The sequence below is a fragment of the Cucurbita pepo genome, chromosome 18, assembly GCF_057944985.1.
Source record: "Cucurbita pepo subsp. pepo isolate OVF chromosome 18, ASM5794498v1, whole genome shotgun sequence".
In the NCBI taxonomy this organism is placed as follows: domain Eukaryota; kingdom Viridiplantae; phylum Streptophyta; class Magnoliopsida; order Cucurbitales; family Cucurbitaceae; genus Cucurbita; species Cucurbita pepo.
The window spans coordinates 325859-346270 of record NC_141815.1 but is presented as its reverse complement, the minus strand read 5'-3'; the positions used below and the strand labels follow the sequence as shown (position 1 = coordinate 346270).

The 20412-nt window shown below is 39.8% G+C and overlaps 2 protein-coding genes across 2 annotated transcripts; one reads left to right on the top strand and one right to left on the bottom strand.

The window, feature by feature from the left end:
- Positions 1-7956: 7956 nt before the first annotated feature.
- LOC111779760 (uncharacterized) lies at positions 7957-10924 on the top strand. Its single transcript, XM_023659882.2, has 5 exons — positions 7957-8116; positions 8470-8808; positions 9010-9114; positions 9222-9269; positions 10473-10924. The coding sequence occupies exons 2-5, from the start codon at positions 8542-8544 to the stop codon at positions 10713-10715; spliced, it is 663 nt and encodes a 220-aa protein (XP_023515650.1). The 5' UTR covers positions 7957-8116; positions 8470-8541; the 3' UTR covers positions 10716-10924.
- Positions 10925-13201: 2277 nt separating this feature from the next.
- On the bottom strand, positions 13202-18250 carry LOC111786654 (shaggy-related protein kinase alpha). The gene is made up of 13 exons (XM_087119537.1): positions 18082-18250; positions 17092-17357; positions 16876-16968; positions 16516-16575; positions 16114-16386; positions 15879-15953; positions 15728-15784; positions 15498-15638; positions 15346-15396; positions 15104-15199; positions 14933-15016; positions 13761-13863; positions 13202-13679 (listed from the first exon to the last, which is right to left on the bottom strand). The coding sequence occupies exons 2-13, from the start codon at positions 17206-17208 to the stop codon at positions 13597-13599; spliced, it is 1233 nt and encodes a 410-aa protein (XP_086975663.1). The 5' UTR covers positions 17209-17357; positions 18082-18250; the 3' UTR covers positions 13202-13596.
- Positions 18251-20412: the final 2162 nt, after the last annotated feature.

Genomic DNA, 20412 nt, shown 5'->3' with positions numbered 1-20412 from the left:
AATGTAGGGGTGTACATGGTCCGAGTTGGATTGTGAGATTTTTTTGACCCAACCCAAAAGTTTAGGTTTGTTGGATTGGTAACCCAACCCAACCCTCTATTTTCGGGTTGGGTTCAGGTTGGGTTGTCAATTTTTTTTTTTTTAATTTTATTTATCCACAATTTATAATTATTCGGATACAATCTTAGATAAAAATATATTAAGATTTTACAAATAAACACAAACCAATCTATAATTGAGCGAAAATTGTAACATATTAACATAGTTCAACATTGTCATAAAACTAAAGACAACTCAATACTAACCTTTCTTTAGAATTGGATAAGGTAAGAAAAAGATGACGATAGATATGAAATTAAATAAACAATAAAAATAATTAGGGGTTAAAGTGGAAAGACATGAGGATAGACATGAAATTAAATAAACAATAAAAATAATTAGTTTAAAAATATATGTATTTAAATAAACAATAAAATTTACTAGGCGTCGAATTCGGGCGTGAATGTCCTTAGACATACTCAGTACTACTCAAGCAAATCCATTAATACAAAAGGATTCTTAATATATTTTATATATTTTTATTTGGCTCGGGTCAACCTAAAGGTTTTGACCACAAATTCAAAACTGAACCGATTTAGTTCGGGTTTAGAAAAATGAACCCAACCCTACCCGAAATGCTAATTTAACCCAACCCAACCCTTATAGTTCGGGTTGGGTTGGTCCGGGTTGTCGGGTTAAATGTACACCCCTAGTTAAATGCATACCCTGCCCTCGATCATGAAATTAAATATAAACAATAAAGTAATACCAACATTTCTTGAGAATTGGTTAAAAAAATCAATAAAAAATAACGAGCGAAAATTGTAACATACTAAAGACAACTAAATACCAACATTTCTTGAGAATTTGTTACAGTAACCTAAATATAGGATAGATCATGAAAGGTAAAGAAACATAATACAGAAGCATTCTTAATATATTTTATATATTTTTATTTGGTTTAGGTCAACTCAAAGGTTTTGACCACAAACTCAAAATCGAACCGATTTAGTTCGGGTTCAGAAAAATGAACCCAACTCTACCCGAAATGCTAATCCAACCCAACCCAACCCAACCCTTGGGTTGGTCTAGGTTGTCGGGTTGAATGTACACCCCTAGTTAAATGCATACCCTGCCCTAGAGGATTTGAGAGTTAGCTCGATTCAGTTTCCAAACCCTAATTTGAATGCCCAAGTTAGTTCATCCACACTCTTAGACTCATATCTTACTGCAATCGTATACTCTCTAACTTAAGCATCAAAGTATGTTCGACAACCATCATAACGATGTGCAAAGCTTCTCCTTTTGTAGGTCGTCGTCTTCTCCCTAAATCTATAAATTCACAGTTAAAGCTATGTGCAAGTCATATGTGTTACCTTATTCAGATTTTACCATCAATAGTTGGTGTCATCTATGGAGAGGGTAAAAGTATGTTTAAAGACGTGCACCCAATTTCGAAGGGACGAGTAAGAGATTGGTAGACATTAACTCTAACGAAGATGACTCCTACCGAGACCGCCATTCATGGAGGACACGGACAACAAGTCTCCACGGCCTCAACCACAAAAGTGTCGCTCCGAGGAGAAATACGAGATGAAGTTGGCAAAATAGACCAATGTCTAGCTTGTCTATATAGACCCTAGGTCAACAAAGTCCTTTGATCAAAGAGCATATGAGAAGGTTCACGATCCTACGAAAGGAAAGACTCCAATGGTAGAAAGCACGGGCAAGTCAAATTCTAAGCGGGAATTGACACTAGATACGAGAGGATGAGAAAGAGGTGAATATGTGATTTATTGATATGAGGAATTGACACTTGTTCGTAAAACATCTATTTATTTATTTTTAAATATTTAATTAAGATTTATTATTGAATTTGAATATATATATATTTAAAAAAATAGAGACTGTCCCCATTTTTTTGACCCTATTTTTTCGATTAAAATAGAGACGGTCCCCACATGCATGACATGTCTAATATGTTTAAAAAAAAATGTGACTTGAGTATTTAAAAATATTCAATAAATAGTCTCCCTGCTTGAGTAATAAAATGCAAACACAAGCAATCATGGTGGGACCTGTCCTTTTGTAGAACATTATGACCTTGGTCTCTACTTTTTAGTTCGGGTAAAATTGGATGTGGAGTAATTCTCTACACACAGCTCACACTCACGCTCATATACGTACTCCTTGACCTGACCTTCGATTAACGTACATTCACATTGTCAGAAGCTACGGAGAAAAAGGGGACGCATAATATAATGATGTACATAATATCATAGTATACACGTGACATACAAAATGCACGAGGTTCAACCAAGCCAATAGTAAAGTCCATTACTTAGTCGACATGTCGAAGTCACTACATTACTTTGATGCTAACTTAAAACAATTTCACCCGAGACTGAATTTGGCTCATCTAATTCGTATAAAACAATCTAAACTTAAATGCTCCTGAAGAGTTGAAAATAGTAAGAAATTGTCTTGAACGTATCATACTTGAGCCAGATCAGTTGGTCTCGAAAAGGTCCGAAAATATCAAACTCAAGTCGAATAAACCAAGAGGTCGAGCTAGAGCGAACACGCCCCCATTTTTTATATTAGAGTTGAACCCAAATCCACCGCTAGCAGATATTGTCCTATTTGGGCTTTCCCTCAAGTCGTCTGCAAGGGAAAGGTTTCCACACCCTTATAAATGGTATTTTGTTTCCTCCCCAACCAATGTGGGACATCACAATCCACCCCCCTTCGGGGCCCAACGTTCTCGCGGGCACTTATTCCTTTCCCCAATCGACGTGGGACCCCCTCCAAATCCACCCCCCTTTGGAGCCCAGCATCCTTACAGCACATCACCTCGTGTCTACCCCCCTTCGGAGAACAGCGAGAAGGCGGAGAGAAGGCTGACACATCGTTCAGTGTCTAGCTCTAATACCATTTGTAACGACACAGATCCACCGCTAGCAGATATTGTCCTCTTTGGGCTTTCCCTTTCAGGCTTCCCCTCAAGGCTTTAAAACGCGTCTGCAAGGGGAAGGTTTCCACACCATTATAAAGGGTGTTTTGTTCTCCCCCCAACCAATGTAGGACATCACACTAATTGATGTGTGACAACTTTTTATTATTTCTATTGTTTTATTTTACTTTAAAATTTTTTATTTTATTCTATTTATGAGTGATGAACGTGTTAACTAGATTAATAAACGATGATATTTTTTCCAGAGGTGTTCATGAGTTGGGTTGGGGTGGATTGAAAGTATCTTTTGAATCAATCCAAAAACTTCAGATGGGTTGGGTTGATGGTTCGAGCCACTCGAATAGAATTCACAACTCAATCCAACCCACTTTCTATTTTTTAGTTGGGCTGGGTTGAGTTGAATTGTCGAACTGTGGGATTCCCCATTTAGATGAAAAATGGAGGGAGTGGGAAACATTTTTTCACCATTAGATAAATGAGGTCGAAAGGTTGAGGATTGTCCCACATCAACTAATTTAGGGAATGGTCGGGTTTATTGGGTTTATAAGCAAGGAATACTATCTCCATTGGTACGATGCCTTTTGAGGAAGCCCAAAGCAAAGCCATGAAAGCTTATGCTCAAAGTAGACAATATCATACCATTGTGGAGAGTCGTGATTTCTAACATGGTATCAAAGCTATGCCCTGAACTTAGCCATGTCAATAAAATCCTCAAAATCAAAGGTGACTAAAGTGTCGAACAAATGGTGTACTTTGTTCGAAGACTCCAAAAGAGGAGTCGAGTCTCGATTAAGGGGAGGCTCTATAGCGTACTTTGTTCGACGAGAGGATCGTTGAGGATTGTCCCCCATTGGCTAATTTAGGGAATGATCGGGTTTATTGGGTTTATAAGCAAGGAATACTATATAAGGCCTTTTGAGGAAGCCCAAAGTAAAGCCATGAGAGCTTATGTTCAAAGTAGACAATATCATACCATTATAGAGAGTCGTGATTTCTAACATGGTATTAGAGTTATGCCCTAAACTTAGCCATGTCAATAAAATCCTCAAAGTCAAAGGTAAGTAAAGTGTAACAAAGGGCGTACTTTGTTCGAAGACTCCAAAAGAGGAGTCGAACCTCGAGTAAGGGGAGGTTGTTCGAGGGCTCCATAGGTCTCAGGGGAGGCTCTATAGCGTACTTTGTTCGAGTGGAGGATTGTCCCACATTGGCTAATTTAGGGAATGATCCGGTTTATTGGGTTTATAAGTCAGAAATACTATCTCCATTGTTACGAGGCCTTTTGAGGAAGCCTAAAGCAAAGCCATCAGAGCTTATGCTCAAAGTAGACAATATCATACCATTTTGGAGAGTCGTGATTTCTAACATGTTATCAGAGTCATGCCCTAAACTTAGCCATGTGAATAAAATTCTCAAAGTCAAAGGTGACTAAAGTGTCGAACAAAGGGTCGAAGACTCCAAAAGAGGAGTCGAGCCTCGATTAAGGGGAGGCTGTTCGAGGGCTCCATAGGCCTCAAGGGAGGCTCTATAGGAACTTTGTTCGAGGGAAAGATTGTTGAGGATTGTCCCACATTGACTAATTTAGGAAATGATCATGGGTTTATAAGTAAGGAATACATCTACATTGGTACGAGACCTTATAGGAAACCCAAAGCAAAGCCATGAGAGTTTATGCTCAAAGTAAACAATATCATACAATTGTGGAGAGTCGTGATTTCTAACATGGTATCAAAGTCATACCCTAAACTTAGTCATGTCAATAAAATCCTCAAAGTCAAAGGTGACTTAAGTGTCGAACAAAGAGTGTACTTTGTTCGAAGACTCCAAAATAGGAGTCGAACCCCGATTAAGGGGAGAGGCTGTTCTAGGACTCCATAGACCTCAACAAAGGGTGTACTTTGTTCGAAGACTCCAAAATAGGAGTCGAACCCCGATTAAGGGGAGACTGTTCTACGACTCCATAGGCCTCAACAAAGGGTGTACTTTGTTCGAAGACTCCAAAATAGGAGTCGAACCCCGATTAAGGGGAGACTGTTCTAGGACTCCATTGGCCTCAACAAAGGGTGTACTTTGTTCGGAGACTCCAAAATAGGAGTCGAACCCCGATTAAGGGGAGACTGTTCTACGACTCCATTGGCCTCAACAAAGGGTGTACTTTGTTCGGAGACTCCAAAATAGGAGTCGAACCCCGATTAAGGGGAGGCTGTTCTACGACTCCATAGGCCTCAACAAAGGGTGTAATTTGTTCGAAGACTCCAAAATAGGAGTCGATCCCCGATTAAGGGGAGACTGTTCTAGAACTTCATAGGCCTCAACAAAGGGTGTACTTTGTTCGAAGATTCCAAAATAGGAGTCGAACCCCGATTAAGGAGAGACTGTTCTAGAACTCCATAGGCCTCAACAAAGGGTGTACTTTGTTCGAAGACTCCAAAATAGGAGTCGATCCCCGATTAAGGGGAGACTGTTCTAGAACTTCATAGGCCTCAACAAAGGGTGTACTTTGTTCGAAGATTCCAAAATAGGAGTCGAACCCCGATTAAGGAGAGACTGTTCTAGAACTCCATAGGCCTCAACAAAGGGTGTACTTTGTTCGAAGACTCCAAAATAGGAGTCGAACCCCGATTAAGGGGAGACTGTTCTAGGACTCCATTGGCCTCAACAAAGGGTGTACTTTGTTCGGAGACTCCAAAATAGGAGTCGAACCCCGATTAAGGGGAGACTGTTCTACGACTCCATAGGCCTCAACAAAGGGTGTACTTTGTTCGAAGACTCCAAAATAGGAGTCGAACCCCGATTAAGGGGAGACTGTTCTAGGACTCCATTGGCCTCAACAAAGGGTGTACTTTGTTCGGAGACTCCAAAATAGGAGTCGAACCCCGATTAAGGGGAGGCTGTTCTACGACTCCATAGGCCTCAACAAAGGGTGTAATTTGTTCGAAGACTCCAAAATAGGAGTCGATCCCCGATTAAGGGGAGAGGCTGTTCTACGACTCCATAGGCCTCAACAAAGGGTGTACTTTGTTCGGAGACTCCAAAATAGGAGTCGAACCCCGATTAAGGGGAGGCTGTTCTACGACTCCATAGGCCTCAACAAAGGGTGTAATTTGTTCGAAGACTCCAAAATAGGAGTCGATCCCCGATTAAGGGGAGAGGCTGTTCTACGACTCCATAGGCCTCAACAAAGGGTGTACTTTGTTCGAAGACTCCAAAATAGGAGTCGATCCCCGATTAAGGGGAGACTGTTCTAGAACTTCATAGGCCTCAACAAAGGGTGTACTTTGTTCGAAGATTCCAAAATAGGAGTCGAACCCCGATTAAGGAGAGACTGTTCTAGAACTCCATAGGCCTCAACAAAGGGTGTACTTTGTTCGAAGACTCCAAAATAGGAGTCGAACCCCGATTAAGGGGAGACTGTTCTAGGACTCCATTGGCCTCAACAAAGGGTGTACTTTGTTCGGAGACTCCAAAATAGGAGTCGAACCCCGATTAAGGGGAGGCTGTTCTACGACTCCATAGGCCTCAACAAAGGGTGTAATTTGTTCGAAGACTCCAAAATAGGAGTCGATCCCCGATTAAGGGGAGAGGCTGTTCTACGACTCCATAGGCCTCAACAAAGGGTGTAATTTGTTCGAAGACTCCAAAATAGGAGTCGATCCCCGATTAAGGGGAGACTGTTCTAGAACTTCATAGGCCTCAACAAAGGGTGTACTTTGTTCGAAGATTCCAAAATAGGAGTCGAACCCCGATTAAGGAGAGACTGTTCTAGAACTCCATAGGCCTCAACAAAGGGTGTACTTTGTTCGAAGACTCCAAAATAGGAGTCGAACCCCGATTAAGGGGAGACTGTTCTAGGACTCCATTGGCCTCAACAAAGGGTGTACTTTGTTCGGAGACTCCAAAATAGGAGTCGAACCCCGATTAAGGGGAGGCTGTTCTACGACTCCATAGGCCTCAACAAAGGGTGTAATTTGTTCGAAGACTCCAAAATAGGAGTCGATCCCCGATTAAGGGGAGAGGCTGTTCTACGACTCCATAGGCCTCAACAAAGGGTGTAATTTGTTCGAAGACTCCAAAATAGGAGTCGATCCTCGATTAAGGGGAGACTGTTCTAGAACTTCATAGGCCTCAACAAAGGGTGTACTTTGTTCGAAGATTCCAAAATAGGAGTCGAACCCCGATTAAGGAGAGACTGTTCTAGAACTCCATAGGCCTCAACAAAGGGTGTACTTTGTTCGAAGACTCCAAAATAGGAGTCGAACCCCGATTAAGGGGAGACTGTTCTAGGACTCCATTGGCCTCAACAAAGGGTGTACTTTGTTCGGAGACTCCAAAATAGGAGTCGAACCCCGATTAAGGGGAGGCTGTTCTACGACTCCATAGGCCTCAACAAAGGGTGTAATTTGTTCGAAGACTCCAAAATAGGAGTCGATCCCCGATTAAGGGGAGAGGCTGTTCTACGACTCCATAGGCCTCAACAAAGGGTGTAATTTGTTCGAAGACTCCAAAATAGGAGTCGATCCCCGATTAAGGGGAGACTGTTCTAGAACTTCATAGGCCTCAACAAAGGGTGTACTTTGTTCGAAGATTCCAAAATAGGAGTCGAACCCCGATTAAGGAGAGACTGTTCTAGAACTCCATAGGCCTCAACAAAGGGTGTACTTTGTTCGAAGACTCCAAAATAGGAGTCGAACCCCGATTAAGGGGAGACTGTTCTAGGGCTCCATTGGCCTTAGGGGAGGCTTTGTAGGCCATGAGAGTTTATGCTCAATGGACAATATCTCTAGGGTTCCATTGCCCTCGAGGGAGCCTCTGTAGGCCATGAGAGTTTATGCTTAAAGTGGACAATATCATAACACGGGACGTCTCCATCGAGCCATATCCACAAATGGGTGTGCCCCACATCATTATTAAATGAATAATGAGAGCAATAATTTGGGTTTTGGCGTTTGGACGCGGAGCCTTCAACTCCCACCTTCTCCACGTTCTCTACTAAGCTATTTAATCCCTTTTTTTTGGTCTCTAATATCTTGATCCTCGTCTACTGTGTGCAAGGAATAGATAAGACTGGTGCCGAAGTTTTTTGCCTTCTTCTCCGATCTCTTACAGGTAAACGTGTCTAAATTCCATTTTCCATCCCTTTTTTTCTGCTTTTTGTATCAACCGATTGGTAGATTCATGAATAATTTCTGTTTCTGTTCATCTTTCGCTTCTGATTCAGTTCCGTTTTAGCTTAGCATCTCAATCGCGAATTAATTCCTTGCCCTTCAGCTTTTCGGTTTTCGTTTTCATCCAGAGTTTATGAACTTTTACACGGATCGTTACTTTTATTCTATTGTTATGTAGTTTTAGGCACTGGATCTTTTTTTTTTGTTTCTCGATTTGTTTGATTTCCGTGGTAATTCAGTGGAGATTGTGTTATACTTTCGTGAGTGAGATTTTGGTACGTTCATATTTTGCAGATTGTTGAGGACGTTTTTCTATTTGAAATTCTCTCTGTATTAGCGCTGTTGCTTAGAACAGATCTTTGGTAAATGGGGTCGGAAGGGCCTCCATCGGTTATCATTCATGTAACGGGGTTTAAGAAGTTCCATGGAGTTTCTGAGAATCCAACTGAGGCGGTAGTGAACAATCTCATGAAGTATATGGAGAAGAATGGTTTGCCTGAAGCTCTAACTCTTGGGAGTTGCAGCATTCTTGAGACTGCCGGACGTGGAGCTCTTGATGCGCTGTATAAAACTTTGCAATCTGCAGTAGAGGGGAAGGGCTCTGAACCCACTAATTCCAGAAGAATCATCTGGGTTAGCTATTCCTGCACCTACCTCAATCCTTAAGTTCAGGATGCATTAATCTGTGTTCATTTGCCATTTCCTTCGCTTAACTGTGATTTATGACAAAAGAAACTGCAAATCTTAAAGTGGAACTTACTCAAGTTTGTGCGTTGCATCATGTTAAGACTGTTCTGTGTGATGACTTACTAATTGTTACTGTTCTTGCTTCAGCTTCACTTGGGAGTTAATAGTGGTGCTTCGAGGTTTGCTATCGAACGTCAAGCTTTTAACGAAGCCACTTTTCGTTGTCCTGATGAAATGGGATGGAAGCCTCAGGTATATAATTTGGTTAATCTGTGTTTATCTCTTAATCTTGCGGGTTTAGTTTGCATCTATTTTTCTGGGAGTTTGATCATTTGGTATTTTACTTTCATCTACTGCAGAAAGAACCAATTGTACCAGAGGATGGTGAAATTTCACGTACACGAGAGGTAGGATGAAATTTATGTCTTTTGGAGGCGATTTTTCTGAGTATATTAGAACTTTTAGGGAATGCCTTAGTGCTTGAGTTGTTTTTCTGCGTTGAGAACCAGATTTTGCTTCTCTTTTACAAAATACAGAGGCTGAGATATCAGCATCTGTTGAAATTTGAGGGTTAGTCGGCTCCTATGAAGCAAGAACACTTTGGTTAGGATTTGAACATATTGAACACTCTAATTCTTTGATATTTGTCAAACATGTATAAAACAACATTGAGAGAGCACTTGAAACACATATATACAACACTTATCAAACACATTGCACTAGTTGAACACCAAAGTTTTTTTAGTTTAACCGTATGTGGGGAAAGGATTTGAACATTTGATCTCTTAGTCGAGAATATATGTTTTAACCAGTTAAGTTATGCTCAGGTTAGCATTTATTGAACACATTATGGGGTGGAGATTTGAACCTCCGATCTCTTGGCTGATGACATATGCTTTAATGCTCATGTTGACACTTATTGAACACATTACAGGAGCAATGTTTTATGAGTATATGTTTTAGGAACGGATCTTTGATAATAGTTAATTATCTTTTACTAAAAGCATGCATTCGTGAAAATATTGAAATGTATGACAATATTCAAATGTAATTCATCTCATTGTGTCCCAGTTGTGTGTTGTCTGTGTCCATTCTCTTCTGAAGTTGGTGGTACAACATCAAAACGTTTTAATGAATTGCATCATTTCGGGGGGGTATTGTGAGATCCCACATCGATTAGAGAGGGGAATGAGTGCCAGCGAGGACGCTGAGCCCGAAATGGGGTAGATTGTGAGATCTCACATCTATTGGAGAGAGGAACGAGTGCCAGCGAGGACGCTAGCCTCGAAGGGGGTGGATTGTGAGATCCCACATTGATTGGAGAGGGGAACGAAACATTCTTTACAAGGATGTGGAAACTTCTCCCTAGCATATGCGTTTTAAAACCTTGAAGGGAAGCACGGAAGGAAAAGTCCAAAGAAGACAATATCTACTAATGGTGCTAGCGGTGGGCTTGAGCTGTTACACAGATGGCATAATCTTTGATTTGTAAAAGTCTAGCACCCTTTCAGCTGGTTCTTATTACTATCATTGATGGTCTTAAATTCTTGAAGCATATCTTGAATGTGTTTTCTTCTTTTCCTGATTTCTTACCCAACTCTGGCTTGCAGACTTCTCTTCCAGTGGAGGAAATAACCAAGACACTGGCAAAGAAGGGATATGAAGTGATGACTTCAGACGATGCTGGTCGGTTCGTGTGCAATTACGTGTACTATCATTCCCTCCGCTACGCAGAAGAGCACGGGACCAAATCGTTATTTGTTCATGTTCCTCTCTTCTTAACTATAGATGAAGATACCCAGATGCAATTTATTGCTTCCTTGTTAGAGGTACTTGCATCTTCAAGTTATTAGGCTTCCAATGTATAGGAGGAGGGTGTATTGGGGTGATGCTTGTTTATCAAAATGCTTGAATAAACCAAATAATAATATGCTTCAAGGGCTAATATATGTATTTCAAAATATGTTATCCATACTCGAGATGATTTCGACTACTCGTCTGAGATCAATAACATTTGGAGCCTTCGATGCCTCGTTTATGAATCAAAAGTTAAGTTTGATCAGTTGTTTGCTTAATTTCTATATCGACTCTCCTCATATTACATTATGTCATTCGATCATGATATTACATTATGTCATTCTATCATGATGATCTCAAGAAGCTATGAAAGATTTAGAGTGACATCAAATCTTTGAATAAATGATTCAACGACGTGTAGAACTCGGAATGATTTATAGGTTCATAAACAATGATGGATGTTGTTTAAAATTCAGAATGATTTGAAGATTCGTAACAATCCGAACGCAAAAGTTTTGTTTTTATGTAGCTTTGAACTATTGATTAAATTTGTGCAGGACTAAAAAGATAGAACATGTTCTTAAGATTGGTAAAGACGGTCACTTTCCCAATTAGATTAGTTATTTGTCCTACATGGTCATTTTTTAGTGGGAAAATGAGAACATTATAGATTTTTTTTTCTCTAGTTTCTAGTTTATGATGTAAAATTATTTTTGTAGGATTTAAACAATCGTTCGAGAACAAGAAAGCGAAGAACCGCTCGCTGCCTTTTCTTCCCGAGTCACATGTGCTAGTAGCCTAGGAGAAGAGAAGCAAGCTACCTTCGCCTACCCCCATATCTATGGCAATGGTCAAAGCTGGTAAGCATGGTAACTGTATCTAAGGCCGGAGCCGGCACTCCGTGTTCGAGATAGGTTCCGCTCTGACGTACGCCCCACCTCACATAGAAGAAGGGGAACCCCTTCAATAGAATCGAAGAACCCGTGTGGGTGGGAGGGGATTGAATCATTCATTCATCGGATACGTCTTCTTCCGTGATCCATTTCATGTCAACTTTAATTAGTTAGAAAAAGAAAATGTCGACTTTATAAAGGGAGCCCCATGAGTTTCTTCTTCGTATTGCGAGCATTATAGATCTTCTAGTCTATAAAAGGTTCAAGTCCTTCTCTGAAGAAGAAATGTGCCGGTAATCAGACGCCGCCACTTGGCTTAGTAGAAAGAGGATGAAAGTTTTCCACCTACTCCGAGAAAGGGGGTTCGATCGAAACAGAATTGTTGGTTCAGGGGCATTTTGATTTCTCGTGATTCTAGTCGATACCGTATAAGAGCTGACCTACGAAACAAAACCTCACGACAATGTCGTGTCTTTCCTAGTACCTTCTGATGTTTAAGTTAGAACTAGAAGTAGTGATACAAAATAAGGCATCTTAATCATACAAGGACTTGATGCTTATCCAAGATGACAACAAAATAGAGCTGCATTAAATGAACTCATTTGCAACTCATGTTTTATTAAAGATAAGTCCAGTTTCGTTTATGTAACTAGTATCTCAAGTTACTTCAAACTACTTCAAGTGGAGCTTTAATTACTCTTGAACAGGTTAGCTTGTTAGAATATTATTCTCGGTAGTGACATTTCATTATATGTTTTCAATTTTGTAGTATAAATTTTAAGGTTTTAAATTATAATTTATCTAATGACCATTATGATATTGAAGGGCATGAGAGTCACAACTTTTAGTTGGCTTCAGATTACTCTATGGTTTATTTTCAAGACTAATAATCATTCACGTTGTTTTACCATTAAAATTTTAGTTATTTTTTCAAAGTTCTCGTCCTTTTCTAAAACCTTGTATTTTATAAGATAATGAGTTCGTTCATTATGCTATATTAATTGGTTGTCTATTGTTTTAGTTTAAAATCTTTCAATTGAGCACGGTGACCCAATCCTCAATGACATAAATCGAGCCTAATTATACATTTAATTAAATTATTTTATATGTTGGAACCATGATGGTGTGGCAAGAAAAGCACTTTGCAATGGAAAAGCTTCGTTCAAAGTAACTTAAGACCGAACACTCCCCATGTTAGTGATAGCATTAAAGCTTGCCACCATGGTGGATTCAACCAGGGAACAAAGGAATTAAAAGGAGAAAACTCTGATTCCATACATTTCCTTTCGAAAAAGAAGAATCAAATGAAATACGAACAACCACGTAACAAAGGAGAGGAGCTAAGACGCTTTACCTCATTCAATCAGTCCAAAACGGAAGATGAAAACACCTATTTATTTATCTCGTGAAAGAATAGTGAAACCCGAGTGAAAGAAGTCCAGGAGCGAAGCAGCTTTACCGACAGGTTCAGGAGCGAAGCAACTCGACTGTAAAGGAGAGGAGCTGATCATCCAGCCGCTTTACCGAGTGCTTGGCCACAGGGTCCTCTGGGCAAGGGAAAGTGGTTTTAAAATATAATCCAAACAAGAATGTATATGCATTATGGGCCCTTCTGGTCTGAGGGTGTGGGGGCAAAGAAAAGATGTGAGTGAGGAGCAGAAAGAAGATGAAAGTCCATGTTCATAAAAGTGTACACGAGGAAGTAGATACATCATATCATATCATCATCATCATCTGCACGTCGAGGGCAGCCGGACCAAGAGATCCGCTGCCAACTTCACCTTAACTACATCCAAATCCTAATACACATTAAAACACCCGAACCCGAATTCGATACACATGGAACATTAGATATAGAGAGAGTTGTTACCCATTCATTAAGAACATATCTAGATCTGCTCTTTCAAAACAAGGTAGAAGTAGGTAAGGTAATACAGAGATATACTCATAGCAGCAAACAGAAGGAATAGCACAGACTGGGACGCCGTAGCCTTTCGTTGTCAACACGACACCACCCGTGAAATGGTTACGTTTCTAATCAAATTCACAACCCAGGAAATGGACACTGTTTTCTTGCATGTTCTGGTATCAATTTCCCCGATATCTCAACAGCCACACCCTTCAATTCTAGTCAAATGAAAGTCACATGGATAATTAGAGCATGTCTACTACAACAATTGGATAGAAATAAATTATTTGTGACTATACCATTAGCCTTAAAGTTGAATAGCGGTGGAAGGAAGCGTCCATTGGGCAGTCGGGTATTCGGATCACGAAGCTCATCAAAAAATTGATGAGTCAAGGCATCCAACTGTATCATATGTCACATGGAATTAGTTAATTCATATGTCACTGTATCATAAAGACAACAATGATTTCAACCATGGTATCCCAAAGGGCTAAAAGTCAGAAGATTGATGATATCAGATTCAATTTCAGAGGTCCTTTTCAGGTGTAAATACTTATATTGTTCAACAAGACGACAACCCATATAAAGATCACTTTTTGATAGCCACCTATTCCTTCTTATTTATTCATGTATATTCACAACTAAGTCTAAATCTGATAGAAGGAACCATTTTATAGAAGCGAGTCCCCTCCAATCAATGTAAAACAGACTATGTAACAGCTCAAACCCACCGCTAGCAGATATTGTCCTCTTTGAGCTTTCCTTTTCAAGTTTCCCCTCAAGGTTTTTAAAACGCGTATGCTAGGGAGAGGTTTCCACACCCTTATAAAAAATTGCTTTGTTCCCCTCTCCAACCAATGAGAGATCTTACAATCTACCCCCCCCCCCCCCCCCCCCTCCCTCCCTCTAGACCCATCGTCCTCACTGGCACTTGTTCCTTTCTTCTCCAACCAATGTGGGATCTCACAATCCACCACCCTTCGGAACCCAGCGTCCTAGCTGGCACTTATTCCTCTCTCCAATCGATGTGAAATCTTATAATTCACCCCTCTTCGAGGCCCAGCGTCATCGCTGGCACTCATTCCTCTCTCTAATCAATGTGGGATCTCACAATCCACCCCCGAACGTCCTCACTGGCACACCGCCCGATATCTGACTCTGACACCATTTGTAACAACTCAAACCCACCGCTAGCAGATATTGTTCTCTTTGAGCTTTCCCTTTCGGGTTTCCTCTCAAGGTTTTTAAAACGCGTATGCTAGGGAGAGGTTTCCACACCCTTATAAAAAATGTTTCATTCCCCTCTCCAACCGATATGGGATCTCACACACTACCATCAGAATTTTAAAGCAAATCAAGATAATAGCCGAACCAGTATATCTAACTTTCTTTCATTTCATCTGAAAGCGCAAATACAAATACAGACATTATGCATTAGCATGGCAAGCCTGCTGTGAGACCAGATACATACCGCTGAGCACCTTAGGTTAGGAGAGTATTGCAATAGTCTAGACACAAGGTCAACAGCTTCCGGTGGCATACGTTTGTGAAATATCTGCATGATAAGTTAATGCTTAAATACATAGATCAGAAAAAGCAACAAATAACTACATATGCATACAACATTTCCACATGCAATTACCTTGTGCCATGGATGGGCTTTAATTTGAGGGAATTTATACTCCGTATAATTGGGATTCATGCATTTAATTTCTTCTCTGGTAGGAGTGCCCAAAACCTACAAAACCAGTTCTATTATATACAAAAGGTACAAAAAGCTTAGAAGACCACTTAAGGATGAAGTAAAAAACCCAGAGGGAAAATGTAAATATCCTCACGCTCGCAACATTAAAAGAGCGGTTTTGTGTTATCCAATAAAACTACCTTAATGATTTCAACAAGCTGGTCAACTCCACTCTCCCCAGGAAAAAGAGGCTGATACAAATAAATAAATAAATATTTAGTTCCCATAAAAACTCATACAAAAAAAAAAAAAAAAAAAACATTCAAAATCGCAAACAGACGCAATCAACTACCTGACCAAGCAATAGCTCAGCAAGAACACAACCTGCAGACCATATATCAATTGCTGAAGTATACTCTGTAGCTCCAAAAATAAGCTCAGGAGCTCTGTAGTATCTTGAACAGATGTAGGATATATTTGGCTCCCCTTTCACCTGTATACCAAAATGAAGATAATAGTATCGACTTGGTCAGACAACAGTAAAGCCCAATGATCTTTTTTTCGTGAAAAAGAAGAACATACCAGGACTTTTGCACTCCCAAAATCACATAGTTTAACCTGGTGAGTATGTGGGTTCACCTGCATAAATGGATAAAAAAGAAAAAACAAATTAGGTACATAGGTAACAGGAGCAAATAATGAAGAACCATAACTCTTGCTTTTCTCAGCTTACCAAAAGGTTTTGAGGTTTAATGTCCCGGTGGCACACCCCAATACAGCGGTGGATATATGACAATGCTCTGAAGATCTGTGAGAATATTATTTAGAGAGAGATATAAAACTTAACCAATGTACGCTGCACCGCTAATGGGTAACACCACTTTTATTCCGCATGATGTAGACTTTCAACATCATTAACTAACTGGCCAACATTAAATTTATTGAAAAGATATCCAGAAGAACAATACCTGGTACATGTAAAGTTTTACATAGATCAGTGGCATCCTTTGATTCAACTTGTTGTAGTGCTTTATCACCCTATGAACTGTTTCCGGGACATACTCAAGAACAAGGTTGAGATACAGTTCATCCTTTTCGGTGGTTGAGAAGAAGCAATGCTTTAACGCGACAACATTTGGATGATCAAGAAGCCGCATAGTTTGCAGCTCACGGTTCTTGTACCTTTTGTCTTGGAGAACCTTCTTTATAGCCACAGTTTCCCCAGTCTCTAAGCACTTTGCCTAAACAAGATACAGAAAGTGATAAAGGCATACACAAAGTACACATCCCCGATATCTGAAAAAACCTGAATGTAATTTTTTTAAAAACATAAAAGGTAAAAAGTTGCCATCAGCTGGTGAAAACATTACCTGAAACACGACTCCAAATGATCCATGCCCGACAGCACGTTCTGCCATGTAGCTGATTGTCTGCATTGAAATACCAAGTACCATTAAAGGCACAACAAACAATGACTAACGATAATAGGTAGCGAATCCAGGCCAACTACATAACAATTTATGTTTCAAGTTCAAGACATAAATACAAAATGTATAATGAATCTCAGTACTTAGAAACAGAGAGGAATGACCAACATATGATATAAATGATGATCAAGCAATCTACAAGAACTTTCACACTAGATAATGTTGGTCAGCCCACTCAGACAGTTGATATTCTTAAAATGAAGGTGATAAAAGGAAGAATTGAATATTATGCATATTTCATACCTGCTTTGGGTAGCCATTTCGACCACCAATTGTTGTCACAATAATATGGCCTGTCTCTGTCCCATTGCCATCGACAACAGTTGCTTCCACTTCCTATGTCATTGTTTCAACACATGAGAACTCATGGAAAAGACCACGAACGAATATGAAAACTAATTCATGTAAATGATAACGATTAGAAATGAAGCTTAAGAGCATAAGAAGATGCAAGCATACCTTGTCATCTCTAATTTTCATGTCATTCATCTCTTCGGGTAACCTATCAACACCAGCAGCATTATGACCAGCTGGTTCTCTCAAACTTGAGGTAGAAACAACACCCATAGAAGCCATTTCTTGAAATTGCCACGAGCTTTCTTCAGTGAATGATCCTTATAAAACTAATCATTCACCTGTTCATATGAAATCAGATAAGCCAACTTGTTCACATACCTTCATTCCAATAACATCTACCGCATTACTCAATCCTTTCGTCTCAATATCTGTGAAATATTAATATGATCTCATCAACAATTTAACCCTGGTTTGGAAGAATAACTCTTACTTCAAAACGATTTAGACTTAGTTTATCCCACTGCACTTTCCTGGATGTTCACAACTCATAAAACCCAGAAGAAAAACACTACGCTAACTCGGGCACATGAATCCACAGAATGGTTAGCTTTATATTCGTTGACCATTTTGAAGAAAACGAAACCAAGGACCCAAAAGGTGTTCATATCTATTCATTCTCTCGCGTCTAAATAGTTTTGGCTCAAACCATTTTTCATCCAAACCAACTCTAAACGGTAAAAGAACCCTCTCAAGAAATCCACCACAGAAACAAAATGTGATCTGAGCAGAAACAGGGGCATAGGTCAACATATACAGTAATCGGAGAAAAAAAAAAAAAACACACAATCTGTAGGGGAATAGAACTCGAAGCTAAAGACTCGGTCATAGGAAATCAAATAGAATATATACAATATTTGATAATTAACGCATCAATCCCGTCGGAAACTGCTGCAACAATCATAGGACGACAAACGAAGAGAAAAGCATAAGAGAAAGAAAAACATCAACAAGTGGATGATCCAGAAAAGTGACTCAAAATGATCCAACACAGGAACAGCAGCACGATCCAGGTAAAGAAGAGCCATTGAAAGAACAAAAAAAAAAAAAACAAGAAAAAATTTGAAAATATAATAAAGAGAAGAAACTCGTTACCGATCGAATCTAAAATTTGGAGACATGGAGGAGAAAACGGGGGGAAATCAAAGGGTGAGATCCGCAAAGAGAGTTTGTTGTAGGGCGAGCGATGCGAAGAACAGGGTATTCCCTTTTGGATTTTTCGTTAGGAGAGAGAGAGAGAGAGAGAGAGAGAGAGAAGGAAAGGGAGAGTTTTTAGTTTATTGCAATGTTGTGGTATGTGCTATAATGCGCCAAATACGTGTCCTCTCATTTATTTATTTATCTATTTATTGCAAATTTAATTATTAATTAAGAAATTAATTAATTAATTATATTTCTTCTCACCATTCAACCTTCCTTTACTTTCACCTCTTACCTCCTTTTCCCAATTAATATGCAAGGGCATATTTGTCATTTCATAGGCTTTGTTCTCGGAGTTAAAGGGCTATTTTGTGCAGGAACGCCCAACAGGTTTGTCGTGCTGCTATGATATAACTGTTAGAAATCACGACTCTCCACAATGGTATGATATTGTCCACTTTGAGGATAAGCTCTCGTGGCTTTGCTTTGAGCTTCCCCAAAAGGTCTCGTACCAATGGAGATAGTATTCCTCACTTATAAACCCATGATCATTCCCTAACTTGGCTAACGTAGGACTCACTCCCAATAATCCTTAACAATTCTCCCCTCGAACAAAGTACACTATCCCCTGAGGCTTATGGAGCTCTCGAATAGCCTCCCTTAATCGAGGCTCGACTCCTATCTCTGGAGCCCTCAAACAAAGTACACTCTTTGTTCGACACTTTAGTCACTTTTGATTACACCTTCGAGGCTCACAATTCTTTGTTCGATATTTGAGGATTCTATTGACATGGCTAAGTTTAGGGCATAGCTCTGATACCATGTTAGGAATCACGACTCTCCACAATGGTATGATATTGTCCACTTTGAGCATAAACTCTCATGGCTTTGCTTTGGGCTTCCCCAAAAGGCCTCATACCGATGGAGATAATATTCCTCACTTATAAACCCATGATCATTCCCTAAATTAGCTACTGTGGGACTCACTCCCAATAATCTTCAACAGTAACGTGCAGTCGTCCCGAGGCAGTAGGATGTATGGTATAGGGCTCCCTAAGTTATCGTATGCGATCGTCTCACACCTAATGATGTGTTTTAATTTTGGCATATGAAATTACAATAATAGGCATCCTTTGGAGGTAGCCAAAAGGTCCCTTGGAAAGTAAGGCATGGGGCTAAAAATGGAAAATTGAAAAGACAGGAGCAAATTGATGTCTAGAAATAGAAGTAATGTAGAGGTGGGGAATGGCAGAAGGCCAACATTTGCATGAAACCAAAGGAGAGATACAAAGACATGTGAAGATTAGGTCTTGACCTACTTACTCCCTACCACTTCAAAATGGACTTCAAAATGTGGTTGAATAGCCTTAACAAGAATTCTGTTTCACCCGTAACAAGGGTTCGTGAAAATCTTTCTTGTATAGATAATCTTTCATCTTCATCTTCTAGAAACCGAAATCGAATCCATCAAACTTCTTAATTTCGATCTTTAAGTTTTCCATCTCCACAGATAGTAGTGAATCCCGTCTAGCTCTGATACCAGTTGTTAGGATTGCACAACAACACACATACTCAAGCATGTATACGAGAGAGCTATCTAAGTGATATATATATAACTGTCTATCATTAGTCACGTAACAATGATTGGACATTTTTCTTGGAGCAAGAAAATCACTCCGAAATTGTTTCATCATCCATCATCCCAATACGTGAACTTCATAAACCAACACTGATTAGAAAATTGAGCTGAGTGTCATGATCATGCTTGTCCAAAGCATGTTGCTTATGGTCGCATGACAAATGTTCTAGTCTTACTTGTTCGAGTCGATTGACAGGGACGTCAACCAATTGAGTGGGGGAGAATGTCACGGTCATGCATGTCCAAGGCGTGTTGTCAATGGCCGCATGACGGATATCCCGATCTTGCTTGTCCACGATGTGTTGTCCATGGTTGCATGCCCATTACAAACCCCTTTTACATGCTTTCATCCTCGATAGGTTTTTACCATTCCATATTCGGTTAGTATGAGGGTGCATGACCATTCACCAAAATCGTGTCTACACCTGCAAGGGCTAAAATGCCTCAAAATTTATTATAGGGGATATGACTAGTTGTCAACTTCTTCCTACCCGATAGTTATATGCAATAAGTCGTCGTTGTTGCCTTTTTGCTATGATTCCCATATAACACCATTTCCAATTTCTCAAATCTTGCTTTATAAACTCTCTTTTGAAATCTCTCTACCCGTCTTCTAAAACTTTTTTCTTGAATCGAGGCCACAAGCT

Bases quoted from the DNA above. Each gene is read 5' to 3' on its own strand.
- LOC111779760 (XM_023659882.2), top strand. From the start codon at position 8,542: ATGGGGTCGGAAGGGCCTCCATCGGTTATCATTCATGTAACGGGGTTT. The intron at 8,809-9,009 runs GTTAGCTATTCC...TTCTTGCTTCAG, and splicing joins ATTCCAGAAGAATCATCTGG to CTTCACTTGGGAGTTAATAG. The intron at 9,270-10,472 runs GTAGGATGAAAT...TCTGGCTTGCAG, and splicing joins AAATTTCACGTACACGAGAG to ACTTCTCTTCCAGTGGAGGA.
- LOC111786654 (XM_087119537.1), bottom strand. From the start codon at position 17,208: ATGGCTTCTATGGGTGTTGTTTCTACCTCAAGTTTGAGAGAACCAGCT. The intron at 15,954-16,113 runs GTATTGTTCTTC...ATATTCTCACAG, and splicing joins TAAAACTTTACATGTACCAG to ATCTTCAGAGCATTGTCATA. The intron at 13,864-14,932 runs GTATGTATCTGG...CATATGATACAG, and splicing joins CTAACCTAAGGTGCTCAGCG to TTGGATGCCTTGACTCATCA.